Source organism: Aristolochia californica, unplaced genomic scaffold (genome assembly GCF_029961685.1).
Source record: "Aristolochia californica isolate CCGP_79_NKW_82.1479 unplaced genomic scaffold, dmAriCali1.0.hap1 SCAF_4, whole genome shotgun sequence".
In the NCBI taxonomy this organism is placed as follows: Eukaryota; Viridiplantae; Streptophyta; class Magnoliopsida; order Piperales; family Aristolochiaceae; genus Aristolochia; species Aristolochia californica.
Genome location: NW_027182103.1, coordinates 44,766,182 through 44,787,645, shown reverse-complemented (window position 1 = coordinate 44,787,645; position 21,464 = coordinate 44,766,182). Strand labels below are relative to the sequence as shown.

General features: G+C 37.2%; 2 protein-coding genes and 1 long non-coding RNA gene across 4 annotated transcripts; 1 reads left to right on the top strand and 2 right to left on the bottom strand.

Annotated features, from left to right (window-relative positions):
• Positions 1 to 17: 17 nt before the first annotated feature.
• LOC137962647 (uncharacterized) lies at positions 18 to 2,334 on the bottom strand. 2 transcript variants are annotated; one of them, XR_011115152.1, is made up of 6 exons: positions 2,066 to 2,334; positions 1,646 to 1,845; positions 1,016 to 1,482; positions 689 to 755; positions 529 to 600; positions 18 to 437 (listed from the first exon to the last, which is right to left on the bottom strand). XR_011115152.1 is itself a non-coding variant. In XM_068809647.1 (4 exons), exons 1-4 carry the CDS (start codon positions 2,253 to 2,255, stop codon positions 716 to 718), a joined length of 897 nt encoding a protein of 298 aa, XP_068665748.1. In that variant the 5' UTR covers positions 2,256 to 2,334; the 3' UTR covers positions 620 to 715. The 2 variants fall into 2 exon arrangements, 1 of the variants encoding a protein (XP_068665748.1); XM_068809647.1 differs by lacking the exons at positions 18 to 437; positions 529 to 600 and having other exon boundaries at positions 620 to 755.
• A 7-nt stretch (positions 2,335 to 2,341) lies between these two features.
• LOC137962648 (callose synthase 7-like) lies at positions 2,342 to 15,256 on the bottom strand. The gene is made up of 42 exons (XM_068809648.1): positions 14,977 to 15,256; positions 14,177 to 14,277; positions 13,953 to 14,065; positions 13,771 to 13,855; positions 13,539 to 13,646; positions 13,242 to 13,421; positions 13,064 to 13,153; positions 12,850 to 12,941; positions 12,603 to 12,726; positions 12,297 to 12,431; positions 12,133 to 12,209; positions 11,931 to 12,018; positions 11,647 to 11,769; positions 11,447 to 11,564; positions 10,382 to 10,713; positions 10,247 to 10,299; positions 10,098 to 10,158; positions 9,799 to 9,880; positions 9,655 to 9,704; positions 9,485 to 9,571; positions 9,142 to 9,246; positions 8,846 to 8,934; positions 8,678 to 8,759; positions 8,423 to 8,586; positions 8,128 to 8,251; positions 7,934 to 8,040; positions 7,742 to 7,850; positions 7,507 to 7,658; positions 7,124 to 7,233; positions 6,927 to 7,034; positions 6,777 to 6,845; positions 6,473 to 6,668; positions 6,251 to 6,365; positions 5,226 to 5,348; positions 5,042 to 5,157; positions 4,837 to 4,920; positions 4,589 to 4,701; positions 4,290 to 4,519; positions 3,403 to 4,200; positions 3,234 to 3,284; positions 2,928 to 3,113; positions 2,342 to 2,834 (listed from the first exon to the last, which is right to left on the bottom strand). The coding sequence occupies exons 1-42, from the start codon at positions 15,188 to 15,190 to the stop codon at positions 2,598 to 2,600; spliced, it is 5,781 nt and encodes a 1,926-aa protein (XP_068665749.1). The 5' UTR covers positions 15,191 to 15,256; the 3' UTR covers positions 2,342 to 2,597.
• A 4,779-nt stretch (positions 15,257 to 20,035) lies between these two features.
• Positions 20,036 to 21,159, top strand: LOC137964020 (uncharacterized). Its single transcript, XR_011115276.1, has 2 exons — positions 20,036 to 20,323; positions 20,862 to 21,159. It is a non-coding gene; the product is annotated as an uncharacterized lncRNA (long non-coding RNA).
• Positions 21,160 to 21,464: the final 305 nt, after the last annotated feature.

Genomic DNA, 21,464 nt, shown 5'->3' with positions numbered 1-21,464 from the left:
AAAAAAAAACCCTTGTTTTTCTTTTCTCTCCATTCTGTGTTCCAAACACTGCCTTATGGGATGGTAGACATTTTCCTACTACAAAGTGGAGCAAAATAAATGTTAACTTCCTGCTGCCATGCAGGTGTCAGTGGGGGTAAAACTCTAGCATTTTTCATAAAATTTTGTAGAATTCTACTGAAACAAAATTATTAACAATCAGAATTTATAACTAATGGAAATAACATGGAAGGATAAAAATGTTTGGACAAGAAAAGTAGCTGATCGTTTCAGATGATAATGCAACAAGGGGACGTTGGAGTAGATGTTTTACACTAGAGGCTAGTAAACGTAATCCAAGGAACTTCACTTGAATCTTGAGTGAAGTGTCCTGCAAATAGCGGCCAAGGATTTCAACCTGATTATATGTAGATTTCCTACTACAATCCCTGCAGTATCTGCACCGAGGAAAAGCAAAAGTCAGGGGACAGACAAGGTCTTAGCATAACCAGCAGTAAAAACAACGAGATCAAAGGACAGGTTACTTACTGGTTAACAAAAGCTGCTAGGTTACTTAATTCTCATAATTCCAGCAAGACACAGAGATGTGGCAACTGGCATCTGCAAATTAAAGAAAACATAGACTGCCCAAGCTCTTAAACAAAATCAAAGGAACTATAGGATGACCAAGCTTATCTCCTAGACATACCATTCACATATGCAGAAGTTTCTGAACTTAACAGTTCTGCCCTTGGCTGTGCCTGATGCCTAGAATCCTGTCATAAACAGGGGTAGATTCTCAAGATAAACCGAGAGAGTCGTATCAAATGCAGTAGGGCTGCTGCCCAGAACTACACATTCATAGTGTTCACCATTATTCCCCTCGTCTCATCCAAACCGTCATCAAGGCGATAGCAAATGAGAAAAAGGAGAATCTCTGGATCTTTCAGTCAAATTGTGAAGATGTTCAATGAAACTAGTAGAGTACCCAGCTTGTCACAGGTGACAAAAACGAACTTGTAAGTCCTCAACTCACCTCTCTCTTACTCTGCGGACATCTTCGAGAAGCACCAATGTTTGTTGCTCCTTTGCATTTGTCTGCCCCTGATCGCTGCCCATTACCAAGCTTGACAACCTTAAGACCATGACAAGTTCTTCCTCAATTTGAAGGAGCTGCCTGTCCAAATGGTCCAGAAAGTCCGCATAAGAGGATATGCCCTTCAAGCTCCGGATGATATTGTTTTCATTTTCCGCGCTCGTAGTTGGAGTTACTGTTTTTTTTTTTTCCTGATCATCAACAGGTACGTTTTTCGTTTGAACATCAATCTGGAAATCAGGTTCTTCATCATCCCTTTCAGCCGGATCCAATACCTCAGTTTGTATAGACTCTTCTGCGTTATCATCCTTGGGGGAGATGATGCGCACTGGACAAGAATCATCACTGCTAACCTCCAGATCGGAAGCAACAGTTCCAATTAACTGCGTTTCCTTTACAGAAATTGCCTGACAAAATGAAAGCTACTGTAAGATGATAGACCGAAATAACTCTTGCTAACAGCGATCCACCTTTACCGTACTATTTAAAATTTGATTTTAGGTTTCCTTCCTCGTTTTCGACGAACAGAAATAGGACCAGAACAACGCACCGGCTTCCAAGGATATCTACCTTGTTGAGGTTCTCCGAGAGCTGATCGAGAACTTGGATACGAATTTTTGATTTCTCAAGCGCTTGTATGACTTTCCTCTTCTGTAAAAGAAGCTCTCTGGCTTCATCCTCTTTGCCAGATTGAATATCTGCTGCTGCTTGTCTTTGTAGATTCTCCACTGCCTCCGACAATCTCATTAGCCTCAATCTTGCATTGTTTGCTGTACCAAGAAAGAATTATAAGTACCGTTGAAGATACGAGTCCCTATCCACAAAACGCAGTCTAGACATTTACGGTTCTGTGAAAGAGGCATTACCAAGCAATTCAATTGCGACTACAATTTCGAACACATGAATCAGTAAGGTTTGGTTTTAACATTGTAAATGAAGGAATCGTAGACAAGCAGCCGAAATATTGGAGAGACGATTTTGGTGTCCTACCTTTGGCCCTCGTAATGTCAGACTCTGCTTGAAGGTGAAGAAGTTGGGTTCTCAGTTCATCAGTGCCGATACTCGTACTGGTTCCGGTTGTCGAACACGCGACGATTCTGAAAGACAAAGGCGAGGGTTTCAGCTTGGGTCTACCCGGGAGGACAGGGGTAAAGGAGAACCTCGTGATTGTGCCAGCCATAAGCACTGGTGCATAAGAGCTCGGCGATTTATTTTTTCTTCGCCAACAGAGTAACAGCGGGCAATTTGTAATTTAAAGAGTCGTCTTTCCGTTGTTGATTACCTTATGATTTGCGAAATAGCAAGAGGAGATGAAATACGTACAAACGTTATTCTCTTCCCAGGTGAGCTTCTACTTCGTACAGATAAAATCTATGCAGATAGCAGCATATGCTACTGTTTTTCAATTTAAAATCAACAAAATAAAAAAGTGTATAGCTTGAAGGGGTTGTAATGATTTAGTGTTGAAAGAATGCTATAGTCCCGCAAGAACATGAGCAAAAACACTAAATGGCTCCGAATCTCAACTGGATGACTTATCTTTCCTGCCTGCAAGAATCCTGGATATCTGCAGACCTCTACTGAATGCTTGATTGAAGAGCAACCGAGTCTGAAACTCGGTCATGAAGGGAAACCATGATAGTACTACTATAGGCATGAATATAATGAGCCCCATCACATACTCATATCCTCTTGCTAGCTCCTTTATGGAGTCCCAGAACCCCAGTGCTTTCAGAAGAGGCCTACAAGCTTGCCCAATCTGCACGACAAAGAGAAAGAGGATCTCAATACGCTATGCAGCAAATGGTAAGCTTCTGAGAAATTTTGAATGTTTGAGATCGTTTCAACTTACAAGAAGTACGGCCCAACCTGTGGGCATGAAAGCGAGAATGCTAGCGAAGACATCTACTATTGTTAGGCCACAGACAACAAATAAAACAGTCATGACTGAAATGAAACCGAGAAAGAGAAGGCCTTTGAGGATTCTGAACATTAGTTGAAAATCTGTACCAAATCTCCGCCTACCCATTGATACCATCTGGAACAAGGGAATAAAACAAGCTTTGTCAGATAATTTTGCAGAACCTCAATTGCTTTGGACCCATAGTATGGCAGCTCAAAATCTCCACTATCAAGCAAAGAAAGGTCGGACATGTACCTTGAGGACTAAAAGAACGGTTACCATCACTAGCCATGATAATCCATACACCTAACAAAGAAGGAAATGGCATATATTAGGTTGGCTGCATGAGCTTCACAAGGAAAAGCTAAAAAATAATAAAATAACCATGTAAATAAAAAAAGTTTGTAGAACTGCAATATACTACCAGCAAACTCTTGCTGCGATGAGATATATTGAGTTGGTAAACAATGCCATACTGATAGAGAATGAAACGAAAGGCCAGTAGTATCTCAAGCACCCGTCCACGAATATCAGTGTACTTGAGGTGTTCCTGCTCCTCATCCCACCAAGATTCCCAACTTCTATCTGGTTGGATACCAATCCCACCACGGTTACCCATCCATCTCTTCCAGTCAGTCCAATCATCTACAGTCTTCTGCCACTCAAATCCAGAAGGATTGAAAACAAATGGAGCAAATAACCATGAGGCCACCAAAAACCACATGGAGAATGTGACAAACAGATAAACATGTGAACTTCTATACGAGTGCCCATAGACTTCATAGACTACCAAAAGTACCATCAACTCCAAACCCTTTACAAAGTGACTGCGTGAATACATCCGATAGTTGTCACCGAACTTTGCATGGAAAACCACAAATCCTCGTCCAGTAGCTCGGTACTTCGAACCACCATGCAGTATGGTTCTCCCAAAGTAGTGCGCTTTTGTCCCAAGCTGAAACGTGAAGAAAACAGAGGCCAGCTGCAGCTGCATGATAATAAAATCCCCTATTGCAGTGCGAAACCCTCTTTCTAGGCCAATTTCCATCACCATAGGGAGGACTAACAACAAACCAAGTTGAAACACAGCCTGAGATGCCAAAGCTGCTTCAAGAGATTTACTTTGGTGGATGCTTGGATCATCCAAAATTGCCCTTTCAAGACCACTCAAAACCAAATATAGACGCCCATAGAGAAATACATAAACTGTAAAAACAGTGACCTGAAAAACCATAAGAATGTTAAGATAAATATGAAACTCATAGGGATCAGTCTCGTAATGTATATTTTCAAATGCATGAAATTTCATACCAAGCTGCTAAAGTAGAAACCAACAGTTGTGAAGTAGAAGGACAACATTCTGTAGAAGTCAAACCGTCGTCCTAGTCGATAAACATCACGGCTAAGAGTTTGCTCTCCATTTCCATTTGCTACCTTAGCCTCAAACTGTGATATTTGATTCATACCCACATCACGTCCTTTTCCCACTTGCATGTATTCATGATGTGTAACATTTCCTCCACGTAAAGTTGAATTAAAACCTACATCACTCCACATCAATAACTCTCTGAATAGGTGGCTGTTGTACAATTAGTTGGATATGTGTTTACCTGAAAATATATCCTCACTCAAGTTGATAATTTTTGACGCTTTGCTTATGCCACCTCTTGTTATATGAAAGATCCTATCAAATATATCAGGATGGCCATAGTGGAAGCGGACCCTACAAAGTTCAAGAATGAACCTCATGTTCAAAATATTGCAGATTATTTGATGTTCTTTGGATAAAGTTGATTCTGTATGTTTAGACATGTTTTTAATGCAAATTTTTCCATTTAAGCAGGAAGACAATCCTTACCTTAGAGGGTCCGCAAGAATTCTTTGCCCAATAGTAACAAAACTCATTTCTTGATTAGACATAAACCAAGCAAGGGATGACACACTGGAAAATTAGAAAACTACATAATATCAGAAAGAATAAGACTAAAGAAATAAACAAATACAGAGTCCGTTAACTATTGCATTTTAATTTGAGACTTCTCAGACCTATGCATTAAACTAACCTTCCTGTGAAAATATGCTCTCTAAGACCCAATATTGTTGGTTTTCGTCCATGACGAGACTTTAGAAACTCTTGCAGCACGTTTCTCATCTTGAAAGCTTCTTCAAGATAATTATCCTGAAGGATAGACTGTGAGTAACATAATATATAGACACGAATCTAAATGTTCAGGTCAAATTGATTACCTGATTCATGTCTATGGTCTGAAGTGCTTCTCCACGGGTGAAAATAATGGCATGATTTTGATTTTCAGGCTTTCCTTCCCCAATAGCCGTTGGTGGACCGGGGAGTTTGATTCGGTAAATTTCCTAAGAATACAGAGAGTTACTCAATTAAAGGATCAAAATTTTTAAATGGATCACAGTTAACTCTTCATATTACCAATAAATGTTGATGACAGAAGAAAAGAAACAACAACAAGAAAAGTAAGATAGGCATTACCTTAAGAGCATCCATAAAAAGATGAGAGATTTTTGTAACATGAAAGATGATTTTAATAGAACTAAAACACACAACACACCACTAAGCACCAGTATTAACTCTCCATATGTAAAAGATTAACATTTATTCTCAGAAATTGAAGTGCTAAATTAAGATATTTCCAGAATTGTATAATTTTTCACATTTGATGATGAATATAATTTAGATCAACTTTAACAGATGAATTTAAATCAGAATAGCCACTAAACGCTTATACATTTGATTTAAATGGACAGCATAAATAGGGGGGCATTAATTCTCTTGAATCAGTGTAAATCTAGCTCATTTACTTAAACCATCTCAATCCTCCACAGGGATTGATATTTCCTTCCATATGTCTTTGTACATATAAGTAATATACTTTTTAATTCAACATTTAGTTGAAAAATTAAAATAAAATAAAATAACTAGTCTTGCATCATTAAACCTAAAATAAACCCTTCCAATTTTTTTATCTTCTCACCTAAAAATCGAACAAAATCTCATTAAATGGATTTTTCGCCATAACATTGCACTATTTAGAGTTTTTAAACAAGAAGAAAAGCACTTCTTTCGTTACTAAGAGGTGTTGATTCTTAAGTTATTGGAATAAATAACTGCAAGCATATAGTATAACTGACTACATATGAACAATGAAACAGAGGAATATGTGTCAAGGAGTACTTCTGGGATCCCCTGAAAGAGAGCAAATATGCATTTGTAAGATCACATTGAAGGCTTAAGGCAGTACCTCATCTAACTTATCACCGCCTTTGACCAAAACCGAATAATAAACCTTTTCAGTTTTTTCATCCGCAATCGCCTCTTCTCTCTCATCAATGTAAGCAACCCTCAAAGATGGGTACCTGTAAAGTAATTTCTTAATAGTAAGGCAAAGCCAACTCCACTGATTGCCCCCCACACAAATGAAAAATTAGGAAGGCCACAGTATTGAGTAATTTGAATCAATTACTTTAACATAAGATTCAGAATGTTTTGGTAGCAACTCCGGTCTCGAGGTACACTAGATTTTTTTTGTCCCCCATAGACCTGGCAGGAAACAACATAGGTGAATTTGATATCGGCTATTGCTTGCGAACGGGCATCTGGCGCCCATGAGTCTTGGTGATTATCATCTGATGCAGTGGTCCTGATGCCAACAAAAATTGCTGCAGACAAATACCAAACATATGTGAGTGGTTCAGAGAATTCAACATGAACTATTTGCCTATACCTTATCATTGTCGAATTACAAAACTGATAACAAGAAGTCTTACCCTTATCTTCAGCCATGTCAAGAAAGCATTGAAGTTCTAACGCCTGTCTGTAATACATCATCCCTCTAACTGATAAATGCAGGACAAATTCAGTAAAAGCAGTTCAAGATTTAAGAGAACGAATTAAAGCCATCACAATAATGTGCTTACCTGTCCTCGCAAGTGTCTGACCTCTACAAGATACCCAAAGGCGAATATTTTCTTGGACATAAGCTTCCTTAAATGGCTTCATCCGCTCTTGGAAATTGCTCCACTCATCTAGTTACCAAATAAAATGTTAATCAAGGGATGTATTCTCAGAGGATGCCCACAGAAGATAAATTAGATTGGACACAAATATTCATTACCAGGATATATTTTTTGCAGATAAAACAAAGTCGATATTCCATCCTCATTTTCCTTGTTAAGCTCCTCATCAGAATACAGGACGTCCTCCTTGTAGTATGGAGTCAAGACACTACAAAATTTAAAGGAGAAGAGGAAAAGTTAAAATAACTAAGATTTGGTTTTGGACCTTCATCATCACACATTCTTTGCAGTTTGTCTTGTATCTTGTTTTATCTCTCAGCCAGTTTTGTTAGATGATATGTAATTGTTGTAGCCCTCTTCCTTCTAGCTTAATGAAATTTCTAAATTTTTGAATTAAAAAAAAAAAAGAATCCAGAATCTACTCTGTTCTAAGAATGACATACAAGAGAAATAAAGAGATGTAATAAAACGAACATCAAACCTGAAAGGTAACATATTTCGGATTTTTGGAGCACTTGGCATACTCATAAACAAAGAATTTGTGAAGAAAGTAATGCGGCGACGAGCTTCCAAATTCATAGGTACATTTATGGCAGATTCCTTCACAGTTAAGAGCAAGTGAAGCCTAACAACCTGGGAGAAATTTGTCAGTAAAAGGTTACCACATATAAGACAAAATATTAGGATTTCATTTCAAGTAATGAGAATGAAAGTACCTTTTCCCTCCATGATCTTACAAGCATTAGATCAATATTTAATTTAGAAAATTCTGGATTTGCTTCAACAGAGCGCTTTGCCCCATGATGGTGAGACTTTTCCAAAATTCTAGACCAAAAAAAATGTATGTCACATAGGGGATTTGGATGGCTAAATTTTATGAAAAGAGAGGTCTCCGAAGTGCATCTTACCCCTTCCCATTAACCATAACATCCTGTGTGACAATTTCTATAATATCCTGAAGGACATTAATTATTTGTGACTTATACTGATCCATATCATCATCATGATCACTTTTCTGTCAACAAAGAAACCCATTATAAATGACTTGGAATGGGCAAGTCTTGATAGACAAATTAAGATGAAATAGAGGCAATAAAATTACCAAAACGAACAAGAGTTTCTCTAACTTGTCATTAAGTTGAGGCAGCTCACTTGTGCGGAAATCACTTAGAAACCTCCGTTGTTTTATGCTATTATGCACTTCTGCATATATTTGATCAATCACACTGGAAGTATCACCAAGCACAATTTCATTATGGAAGGATTTCATGTCTCTACAGAATCACTTGCAGCCAAGGTCTGCCTTAAAACAATATAAAGTAATAAAAATATACTAAAAAAATGAAACGCAAGACATCTGTGATGAGTGAAGATATAAGTCTAATTAATTTCCTTACCTTTTATCACCCTCATCTTGCAAAAGGCCAACAAGTATATCCCTCAATGTATCATAACATTCTAAAACAGCAGAGTACATGTAGTCATCATTCTTGATCTTTTTAAATAACTCTGCGTCATCTTTCCTCCTGAAGTCCTTGGCCATGTCAAGAGCTATGGGTATCTGTGGAAAATAACATACAATATCCGATAAAATGATAGATAAATGCACTGGTTTGGACTATGCAAAATCTTAGAAGGAATACGATCACAACCTTACTGGCAAGCAGAAAAGGAGGCCACTGTACAACAGATATATCGCCCGAAGCATATGGCACCAACAGCAAATCCATCTCCCTGGGCATAAAAGAGGAAAACAATAATTATAAAACAAAACCACCTGGTCATGGCTGAAAAGGAATTTCAATGCAAAAAATATTTACTCGTTGCTGATCAAGTCCTCTTCCCGCAAACTACTGATGAACTCATTCCACACCTGAGAGAATTTGGCAATATTCTTTCGCTCATCCTCCTGCGCAAGTATATTCTTTTAGCAAAAAGAAATATCTTCAAGATGACCCATATCATATTGTGTCTGTGTCGTATTTCCAATTATGTAGTATGTACACCCTGAATGGAAAATCCTATAATATCTACAAACTTCAGGACCATGACAACGTATCAAACCCTTTTCTGATAACTGAAATAACAACAATAACAGCAACTATAAAATACTTACCGATTGATTCCTTCTAGGCTCATCTCCTGACGATGGTACCAGCCGTTCAGTAAAAGCTATTGGCACAGATTCAAACCTGGAACGTAACATTCCAAGTGTTCGTATCTATGAAAGATAGAATACCTAAGTTAATTCACCATATGTTTTAGAATTCACTGTTTATTTCTCTTTATTGGAAAACTTAACTATTGCTAAAATAGATTTCTTTCTTTTACTTTGCTTTCTGAAAATGCACTTGTATTGTTCAAAAATATTAAAAAACATTAACATACAATAGCCTCACCAAATTCCACAAGGATAAACTATTTAAGTAAAATGCCAAAGAGGTTCACAGGATACTGACCTCCCCCAAATGGCTAAAGGCTCCACGAATACCTCCAAAGATAGTTGAGAAGATAGCATACCATATTTGAGCATCCATGAAATACACCTATGTGCCATAATTATAAAACTATTAGAAGCTGCAGCAAAAGACTTCATCCTCTGACAGAAAAAAGTCTGAAAACTGCTTACAAGGATAATTGGTGCCCATATGCAAATAATAACTCCAATGTTATACTTTACTGCATCATTTTCAACAAAATCATAATACAAAGCTCAGTACTCTGAAAGTTGTAAAAAAAAAAAAAAAAAGAATAGGAAAAGAAAAATCCTTACATCTAGGGAAAAACTCATGCCATGCATAGTTAGTGATTGACAGTTCCATGATCACCTTTGTTGGTCCAATTAAAGGCAATATCTGTTACAAGAAATATGCCAGGAGAGATGTAGATGATGTAAATAAGGATCAAACATTGATTTCTTGTGCTTAAGGAATAGGTAAGATTGTTAAATACCTAAACACACAAAACAATATGCATAAAATAAATGAATATTCATCAACTAAACAATGAAGAATCCCAAAATGAGGCTGGCCATGCAACCGACTGCATAGAATCAGAGTAGATTAAGAATACCTCAACATAATAACTGAATGCCAGCTTACTGATCAGGAGGAGGGTCCAAAAGAGTGTATACCTGAAAGGGACAAAGCAGTTGACATCAAGATCTTGTATACAAGATTTGGATCTTTCAAATAGAATGTGATACTAGTACATGCAGTTACTTGAAAAGTGAGAGAATATTTTCATGCATCCCTCTTCCAATGAACAACTTTGGCTGCAAATCAAGCAAACACAGGTGAAGAAAGTCCACTTCAGTATACTTTTGTGCGTTACAAACTAAGACAAGAAATGCTTGCCTGAGCCCACCACATAAGGAGGACAATAATTCTCCAATTTGAGCGCTCCATGTGTCTCCGCAGCAATGGGAATAAGAAAAGAAGGGCAGCCAATATATTGGGCAACATGTAAAGCACAATGGCAAAGCTGAAAAAAGATCGATTTTGCCAGTTGCCAACCCAATCACTGAAAAACCGTACAACTCCTGTAGGGTTCTGTAACGAACTTGAATAACCTATTGGGAGGACTATTAACCATACAGCTGCAACTGAAAACTTCAATATATACCGAATTATTTGTGTATACTCCATGCTTCCCCAAGCTTTAAAGCTGAGAATCATATCCAGGGCAGCTGCACCAATTAAGAATGACTCAGAGAAAACATGTAGTACAGAATAACTTGTGGTGCCTATAAAAAAATTATATACACCAGCTTCCCCATTCAAAGGCTAGTCTTTCATGTTTTATTCCACTGAAAGCCAAGGTTCTAACTTGGTTAGGAAGAATTTTGTGGAGGTAGTATTTTGAAATCCACATAGGTATAATTGCAATCGCAGTTGCAAGCAACATTTCTCTCTCTCTCTCTCTCTCTCTCTCTCTTCTTCTTATTCTTCTTCGTCCTTCACCTTCCACAGAAAAGTTTACACCATCCATTTCTAAGATGTTCTTCTCACTTTGCATATGAAGGGCACCGCATCAAGACTTCTAACCACCATGCAATTCCTACTTTTGTGAAATAATTTGGTATAAGGACCAATCCAAGCCCATGCTTGTGTTTGGTCTCTGTGTTTGTTCTTATGGCCCATCTGTGTATGTTCTCCATGTGTAGAGCTAGGGTTAGGCCTGGACATGAAAGGAAGTGCTGGTAGGTAAAGAAGTCCACTAGTCTATAGTTGTACATGTGTTCAACGTCTTAGGCTAGTCGTTTTAGAGTGAAGAGTAGTAGTGTGTGAGAGAATAACCCAAATTAGTTTGGACTTAAAATGATCCTGTGCTTATTAATTGGGAATATATCCAAACTTCAAGAAGTTATTTCAGGAGGAACAGACCCAACTTTTATGACAATATTGGCTCAGACATTGTACCTTGTATAAAATTTAGCAGTGGGTAAGTAACAAAGATGCTTAGCACAGTTTTAAACACATCTGGGTCAAAGAAGCCCAAAATGGATCCCGATGAGCTCCATGCAACAATCACCATAGCCTACAAAACAAAAAACATAATTAAAATAGCATCCACCAGAAGTAAGATTAGATCAGCTAATAGTAAGTTTTTATTCGAGTACCTGTAAAGCCAAAATAAAGAAAATCCACATCCTATCGAAACTTCTAAAAAGATGCCAAAAGGTGCGAACTTCAACGAAATTTGTTTTGGGCTTTCTTTTTCCACTAACAAGTTGGTCATGGCGCTGAAAATTAGAAGGAACCAAAAAAAAAAAAAAAGATACATTATAATTGTCTGCAATGGAACTGTCAATAAGAAAAGGGAAACAAAATATTGCAACTCAGAGCACCCAGAATCTCCATGAAGTCTTAAATGTTTAAACCTATGGAATGAAAAAATGGCAACCTCGTATTTAGAACGTTTCTCCTCTTTATGGACAAAAAAACCAGCATCCTTGTCCATGGGCCATCCTAATTTAAAACATCTTTTTGACCTACAATAAAATGACAAAAAAACACCACTTTAGGTCAACGGTGAAAGATATAAAAGGCAGTGATTCCATTCTGAACTAGTTTCTTTAGCTTAGGTGTGCTGGATTAACTCTTACCAAAAGTATTCATTTAGATCATCATAATTTCTCCACTTCGAATGGCTAGCAGTGCCACCTCTGTTTCTTTGAGCTTCCTTTTCAAGAAAAAGTTAAAGGTAACCAACAAATGAAAACTGTCAAGATGGAATGAGAAAAACACATCAGAAAAAAGGATGATCTACCTTTCGCATAACCTCATAGATAGGTGTCACAACTTCTTTTAGAAATGATTCTTCCCCATGATGTGCAGGTTGGACCCGTTCCCCACTGACTGAATGTAAATTGATTTGTACGATTCCTTGAAGCTCATATGCCATCTTGTTAAATTAAAAAAATCAGAAAGCGCAATATCAACTTTGTTACTCCCAAAATGATCTGATAATCAACTACAGGAAAAAGGATCAAAAGAAAAAACAGGCATCTAATGGGCATGCAGAGTAGGTATCAGAGTTAGCACTAGAAGATTTAAACAGAAAAGTTCTTCATACATGATGGAAGATGTAGCAAAGACACTCAGGCATGAACCGTATGTTAGAAGCTTCACCCCATATAAGAAGATAAAGTCCAATATAAAGAAGTTCAAACTGTTGCCTGTCAGCATTTAAGGGGATCCTGGAGATAGAAGCAGATAGACACCCATGAACTGAAGAATCAGAATGCTTGAACAGCAGAAGGGAAAACACTAACTTAATCATCTGTAGATCAAAACACAGGCTGTTCAGATAGTTCACTTACTGAAGATTTGGTACGCGATGCAAATAGTTACACCATGAGCGGTAGTTCTTAAAAATCTTCTCCATCAATTCCATTAGAGTATCCTCACGAAGCTGTCATATAAAATATATATAAAACAAAGAGATTTAACTCTTCTAAATTTAATATTTGGTAAACTTGGCTCAAGACACTAGAGAACTGGACCTTGATGTGAAGAAAAGAAGAAAGACATTACCGGTGCAAAATTTTCATGCTGCTTTTTCCTAATATCAATGTTTGCAAGAAGCAGAATTAGATGTTCCCTCTGATTTTCAACATTCCCTTTCTTCAAAGAAATTTGAGATCATCAATTAATATAATTCATGATGAAGAAGTCTACAGCAGAATCAGGCTCTAAAGGAATCAAGGTATACCTGGAAACCAAAGACTAATCCAAGCCAGTCGAGCAAGTCATGGATGGGTTTGCCCCCATCCTCGTGTGTTACATGATCATCAGCTCTCTGTGGATTAGAAGTCGTGGGCTGAATCGTAGCCTGAATCGTATGTGTAGGCAGATTATCCACTCGCCGGAGAGCATCCACTGCTGCTTTGATCTATAATTTCCATAAAAGGGTGAATATTTTTTAATGATAATATATATAAAAAAAAAAAAAAAAGGATAGAAGAAGAGCTTGCAAAAAAATGAAAGGAAACCAAAAAATAAGTCTTACCTCAGGGAGTTCCATGATGGGAGCAGCAACCGCTGAACCGAGGGGTAGAATATTATAAACTTGATAATGCTGCCTTTTCTTTTCAACTTCTCTAGCAGATGGTGTAATCTGAAAATGAAACAAGCAACTCAGCATCTGGAAGTTACATGTTACAGGATGCTAATATAGATCAAAAAAGTTGGCAGCCTGAATATGACAAATCTCAAATATTTTTGCTGGTTATTGATAGAACCTCAACAAGTTTCTCTGGAGATGCCACTGTTTTTGCTACTTCATATAGAACTGATGCAATCAGATAGTTCTTAGTTATCTCCTCCCTAACAAGAAATTTAACAATATGAAGGGTCAGAAACATTTCCTACACTGCAAAAAGAAAAGTATAAATAGTGTTTTGGTTAGAAAGTTAGAGCTCACGGTTTCCTTTCAATAGCACCCTCTTTGATGTTCTCTTCATAGAATTTCTGATAGAATTTCAAGATTTCACTTGAGTCACTTCTGGCAAGCTGTTGTTTTGTCTCCAATTCTTCCTGTCATCAATTGAAACCTCCACATGTTTTGCATCAAGAACTATATAAGCTTGAAGTCATGTACTAAGTACTTTTTTTAAAAAACAAAAGCTTGAACTTCATGAGCCATACCTTCTCCAGCCTACGCAAGAGAATTGTTTTGAATTGACGAACACCACGTCCCTTTGAAGTACGATCCAACTTGTGAACCCTCTCAAACGCAAGGAAACGGCCTAAATGAAAGCATATAAATCTCAGAAATAGTTCCAGTTAAGGTAATACCTCCAGCTGTTTCAAGCTCTAAAAATAACATTCACATTGTGTGTGTTCTAGGGAAACTTGACAGTAGGTTCAAAGTTCCAAGGAACTAGAATGTACTAACTTGTTCATAATAAAAATTACAAGAAACGTATACTCTCCTGTAATTTGTTCAGATAATTGGTTTTATTAAGGGCCTAAAGGAATGCCAGCCTTGAACTTTAGATAAGCTGACAAGAAAAATACTGATTCATCACGATCTGCCAAAAACAAAAAAGAAAGAAAAAAGAAAGTGTTATTTTTTACTATGCTTTTATGCATACAATTTACGCTTTTTTAATGATCATGATACAGTAATCTACTTTCCCTTGCAATGAGACAGAGATGGAGAGTAATCTACTTTCCCTTGCCATGAGACAGAGATGGAGTCTTTTTTTTATACTAACGAGGAGGGTGTCCGTGTGCTCTTTCTTTTTCTTTTTTTTTCTTTTTTTTAAACATTATGCTCATAAATTTCAAGGCTGATTACATGTTTATCCATTTTAACATCTCGGACTACTTTGTTCTTCAATCTATATCTGAGTCTTTGGATGATTTGCGTAGCTGTGTAATAGTATAAAGCTACCAACTCATGAAATTCATATAAACCAGCGCAAAAACAACTATCTACTTACATAAATAAGCGACACGAGGGTTCATGGGCTCAACCCAATTGGCGACTCGAAGGATAGGAACAATTGATGCAAGCGAGGAAGGGACAAGCTCACTATCAACTGCTGTTAGATCATCTTCAAGCGCATCGATGGATGTCGGCATCCTTGTCATCCGTCGGGAGAGGGTCCGGGGTGGATCGTTTGGCGGGACCTTCGTCCCGCTGGTGCTTGCCATCTCTGGCAGCTAAAAAATTCCAAGTAGTGCTGCTATAGAACAGATGAATGTTTCCCAAATTTCGCTCTTTTCCTTCTTCTGATCCTTGCTCGTAGAAGAAGAAATGAGGAATGGAGGGAGTGAGTGATCATATTGGAGTTCATTGAGAAGGATTCTTTACTTGTCTTTTAGGGCTTTTTCAGCTTTCAGCTTTTCCGACGAGGAAGTAAGGAATGAGAAAAAGCTCCAGAGAGGGCGGTACTGGTGTGTCTTTTGCTTTCGTGCAGGACGAGGAGGTCGCTTTTGCGGTTGTTCTCTCTCTTTTGCTCCTTCTATTCCTTTAAAAATGCTTTTATTCTACCATTCGGTGGCGGGAAACAACAGCTTCGTTTTCCTTCGTTTCATACTGGTTCTGTGGCAGCGGATCCTAGACCTCCTAAAACGTACTGAGCGTGTGTTTTTGAAATGCAGCCTAGGCAAATATTGATTGAAAGGTCTCAAAGTGTGTAACAATGTAAATCCTTAATTGTACATAAGAGTGAAGAGAGGACATAAAACACAAAATTGTATTTGCCACTCGCACCAGATGTAATTAAGAATATCCATTAGTGTAATTATGTGGAATTTCTAAAATACCAAAAACTATTAAATGTATTGGTAAGATAAAATTCTCTCTTTTTGTCTTTTTTTTTTTTGTACCCATGCCTTCTTCTTATGGGTGGGCAAGGGTGGGGTTAGGGTCAAGTTTACCAAAACGAACCCGAATTTGATCCCTGACCTAATCATTGTCCGTGCAACCTTGTCCCTTGCCCAGTTCATGTAAACTTGGCTCATCTCAATCATGTTTTATATCTTTGTCTCGTATGAAGATTGAGTTCAGGTCAGGTTTGGGAAATCCCATCTCTAACCCAAAATCCGGTAGTTCCCCCCATACCCGATCTGTAGTGTGAAATCATAAATCTGAACCCAGGTTTTAAGATTGAAGTCACCCCTACCTCTCTCCTCTTTGAGGTTGTCTACCTTTGGGCAAATATCCCAACATACATCCTCTCTATTATCTTCCCCTACCAAATCCTTCAACTTCTACCTTCCCCATCTTTTTTTTTCTCATATCCTTCTTGCATCTAATGAGAAGTCATATCTAAGTTCATATCACCAATTATATCAAAGAAAAAATTGTCTTATTAAGGACATATGGCTCCAACAATTTTGTTGTGTGAATCAATTATGCTCTTCTGGTAAGTTTCTTATCCTTTTATGTATGAAGGTTTTAACTTTAGATGGCTAGAAGGAAGAAAGATAAAGACAGTATGGATAACACTACAAAGAGGTCATACGGCACATGGACGTCTGACAAAGACTGTAAAATGTTTGATTTGCTCATTGAGCAAGTCAATTTGGGTAACAAATTACCCAATGGAGTTTGGAAACACGAAGTTTCCAACGATTGTATCAATATGTTCAATTTGGATGCAGCGAACCAAAAGATAGTAAAATAGTTGAAAAATCGTGTAAGGACTTGGAAAATAATGTATGATTGTGAGTACATGCCTAGACACTAGTGGCTTTGGGTGGGATCCAACAAGCCAGAAAGTCACTGCTAGTAAGACAGTGTGGCAAGACTACATAAAGGTATGTGAATGTTTCTTGTTTTATTAATCATGTTTTTTAGTATTTTAAACGATAAATTTTCATGTAGACGAATAAAGAAGCCGACAAGTATAGGCAGGAAAGTTGTTCGCTCTATGAAAAATTGGTTATTGTGGTTGGAAACACTATTGTCGTGGGGAAAACGAGTATCACAAGGGTAGAGTAAGATGATAACCTTTCGAATTTTGTAGAAGGGACAATGATTGTGAACATTGATGAAGATGATGCAATCAGGGAGATCCTAGCCCCCAACATTACAGAGTCTCCAGTGATGCTCCTCCGAAAAGCAAAACACCAAGCAATGATGGGGATAAAACTTCTTCTACTCGGTGCAGGAAGAGATCTGAACCATTAGTTGAATATACTAACAAGATCGTTGAGGCTATTAACAATATGTCATCAACCCTTCTGCAAATCTTTACTCCCCCGTAGAACCTCCATGGTTCGAAGCACTTGAGGCATTACCTAACTTGCCCAGAGAAGTCAAGTATTTTGCCATGGAGTTGCTCGACAACAAATCTAAGAAGGATATGTTTATGAAGATGAAACAGGAAGATCAGTATGACTGGTTGATGGCTAAATCCAATGCAATTTAATAGACTTATACAGATGTTGACAGTTTTAACCTATATTTATAAGACACATTTGATTTTGTATGAATGATGTTGATTATTGAGTATTTTCTGGTCAATAGTGAATGTGTTTGAACCATGTTTTCATTATTGAATGTCTAGTATTGCAGGTACCCATGGATAATCTACCAGATAGGGAGAAACTATGTATTTGTATTGCAGCTTATACAGTTGTATTTGTCCATTAATACTTAAATGATTGTAATAGGCAAATACAATGTTCTTATTATATGGGTAGTCCACGATATTTAGATAAAGCATTAGAAAGATCGCCTATTAAATTTCGAAAAGTGTATAGGATGAATTAAACTATTTTTCTCAAGTTGACTGGAATGTTGAAAAGTAGATGACTTTTATTTGATACAAAGGCAATATCTATAGAAGAACAGTTTGCATATTTTTGTATCATTGTTGGTCAACAACAATCTTACAGTGTCACCTCAAAGATGTTTGAAAGATCAAATTGGACAATTAGAAAGTATTTTAACAAGGTGTTAAATGCTATTATCAGACTACAATCTGATTACATCAAGCGGCCTTCAAGACGTACTCATTCAAAAATCTTGAACAATGATATCTATTATCTATATTTTGAAGGTAAAAATATAAAGTTGTTTGATGAATAATTTTCAGTTACTATAAAAATATATATTTTTATTAATGATTTTTTTTATTAGGATTGTATTGGTGCCATCGATGGTACTCATTTTAAAGAACATATCCCATTGGATCAACAAACAAGATTTTGGAAAAGGAAGGGTTTTCTCTCACAAAATGTAATGGCAGCATGTATATTTGGCATGCAATTCACATATATACTTGCTGGATGGGAGGGATCAGCAGCCGATTCACGTGTATTGAAGTCAACATTAACCGGACGAGATAAATTTTATGTTCCTGAAGGTAAATATCGCTTCTCTCTATATAGTCTATTTAAATATATAATTTTTTATTGGATTATAATAAATATATATTTTATTGTAGGCAAATATTATTTGATAGATGCTAGATATACAAATCTTTGTGGGTTCTTGCCTCCCTATCGATGTACTCGTTATCACTTGCAAGAATTTGGGAATAATACTCCTACGAATAAAAGAGAATTATTTAATCGAAGACACTCATCTTTACGGAATACTATCGAGCGTACATTTGGGGCTTTAAAAGCTCGTTTCAAGATATTAAAAAATGCTTCTCCTTTTGATTTTGATGTCCAGGCAAAAATTGTGATTGCTTGTTGTGTATTGCATAATTATATACACATGGAAGATTACATGGATTTATTTGAAGATGAAAAAGATGATTGGAGAACATTATGAAGATAACAATGAAAGTGATAATGAAGATGATGATAGTAGTGATGATGTTGAGGATGATTGGATACTCAAAGAAGTACTCAGAGGGAGTCCGCAGTACAATCTGCAAGAACATCATATTATCGAGATGTTTTAGCAATTCAGATGTGGCAAAATTATTGACTATTATATTTTAATGCCACTAAATATTTTTTGTGTTGTACTTTTGTATGAACAAATATATTTTTTTATATAGAAAAGGTGATTGAGTTATATTTGTATTATTGTTATTTTTATTATTATGATATTTGTGTAGTACTCTATGTAGTACGATATTTGTATAATTATTTCATATTTAGATATTAAAAAATTAAAATTTGACTACAATTGTAATAATATAAAAGTAAGCATTTGTTTAATTATTATATGTAATATATTTTATTTATTAACTAATATTAATTTAATTTTCTGATTGTCAAATATATCAAAATATTTTATTTAATAAATAATCTATATTCACTTTATACCACACTTTCCCTTGTGCACACTAACACAAACAAGTATTTTACACTACACTTTCCATTGCGCACACTAACCAAACAAGTATTTTACACTGTACTTTCTATTGCGCACACTAACACAATACAAGTACTTTACATTGCCTCTGACTTTCCCCAGGGAAACTACTTTTCATTGTATTTCACTTTTCCTCCGCACTTACATTGTGCACTAACCCCCCCTTAGATATTACAATGGTTTCCTTAGATCATATCACCTATAATCTTTATTGTTGAAATTAACAAATTAGGTGGATTAGCTATTTGATTGTTGTTTGTTTTTTTTGGTAGACCAAGATACAAGATTAGGTCCAAGAAAAATGGCATAACTGGTACTAGACCATCTATTAGTGGTGCAACCAATCCAATCGGCATTATATAATGCAAGAAGATCAATGGACCCATCTTGAACCTACTATTGCATGTCTAGTTGTGGTGGGACAAGTTCGCATGTGTCGTTTTGGATAAGATAAACGTATAAAATAGAGTTCTTGACTCTTTATCTTTCCCCTCAGTTTCAGGGTTTGTTTACAAAAATAAAAAATGCTAGGGACGGCGACGCAACGCCCTTCCCAAGGAGGATCGGTTTTAAAATCTCAAAATCTCATCGACGGGTATCTTTTGTATCGGCCCCACCAAATAATTCCAGGTCTCTGTGGCTGGTAGGGGTACTATGGTCATTTGATGCAGCAACGTCTCTGAGGATCGAGGATCGAGGATCAGTAGGAAAGACCTGAAGGCAAGCAATGCTTACGTCATACCGTCGTGGCTTTATCCTGCATAAATAAGGAGGCAGACCGCAACGGAGGTGATTCTGTGGAGCCTTGCCGGAGGAGCGTCTCCGCGTCCTCGTTTTGTTTGCCGGTTCTGTTTATAGGGTTTTTGGTTTTCTGAAACAGGAAGAGGGGAAAAGATGTTGGAATTGTTTCTCTTGGGTTGCACTGGCTTTGTTGTTTTCCTTCACGGAGCGAATTTCTTCTTCCTCTCCCTTTCTCGAAATATAGCAGTTCGGCCTTTGAGGTATGCGCGCTCAATTTGATTTCTTTCTTGTTGTATTTTTTATTTGGCGGCTCAATTTCGTTTTTTGACTTGCGATTTTGTGTTCTCCGTCATTCTTTATTTCATTTTTCAATTTCGTCCGTGTTGGGATTATTTTTTCTTCTTCCGCTGGCTGCCGCTGGTCTTGTGTTTCTTCTCTAGCTAGCTTGAGTTGTTAATGGCGAATCTGGTCAGGTTGCCATTATATTCTGAATCCTCAATTCAGGTGCTATTTAGCTTTACATCCTATGGTTTGAGCTGTACTGATTGTGATTTGTTAGTCCCAATGTGTATTTGCGGTCATTATGTTGTCTGAGACGGTGAAAGTAGCAAAAATAAAAAATAAAGGTTCGTCGTTCTGGTTCTGGTTCTGGTCTGATTGTGCATCGTTTGTCCTGATTTACTTTATCCGTTTCTTCCGCTTGTGAAGAAACTAACATACTGTGTTTGCTCCTCGTATTTCAATTTCCATTCATAAATCGTTGAACCATTGTTCATGTTTTTCGTTTCCTTTTTTCAGTTTCCTGGGGTTTGTCGGCTGGTAAAAGAAGGCGGCATGGCGGCTCTTGACCGGTTGCTGGGCGATTGTTGATGTAGACTTGACGGACAAATACGAAAACGATGATGTGGTTCGGTTAATCTGCTTTAGCAAGGGATGCAAATGCAATTTATAATATAACTAGAGACATTTCTGCAAAGTTATGTACAGATTGCAGAGAGATCCGGATTGAATGTTAAATAGGACTTTTGTTTTATGAATTGTGATACGGAACTCTTTCAATTCATCGCTTCGGCAATCACGGCTACTGTTTTGTTTTCCTCCCCGGTTTCGTATTATCGTGAACTGCTGCTGCTCATGGAGCGGCTAATTGTGCAGCTTGATGCCACTCGACCTTGGTAGATGGTGTACGGCAGGAGATTTTGAAAATCCAATCATGGTGAAACGGTGTCAGCGTTTATTTGAAGAAAAAATCATGCTGGAAAAAACCTAGTAAAAACCTAGTATGAAGCTTCTGTGTAAGCAAATAAAGCTTGTTCTGGGAAGAAGGAAAATAGCAGAAACGAGTGGCATCGCCTCAACCCCTTGAAGACTCTTATTTTACTAATACAATATACCATCTCC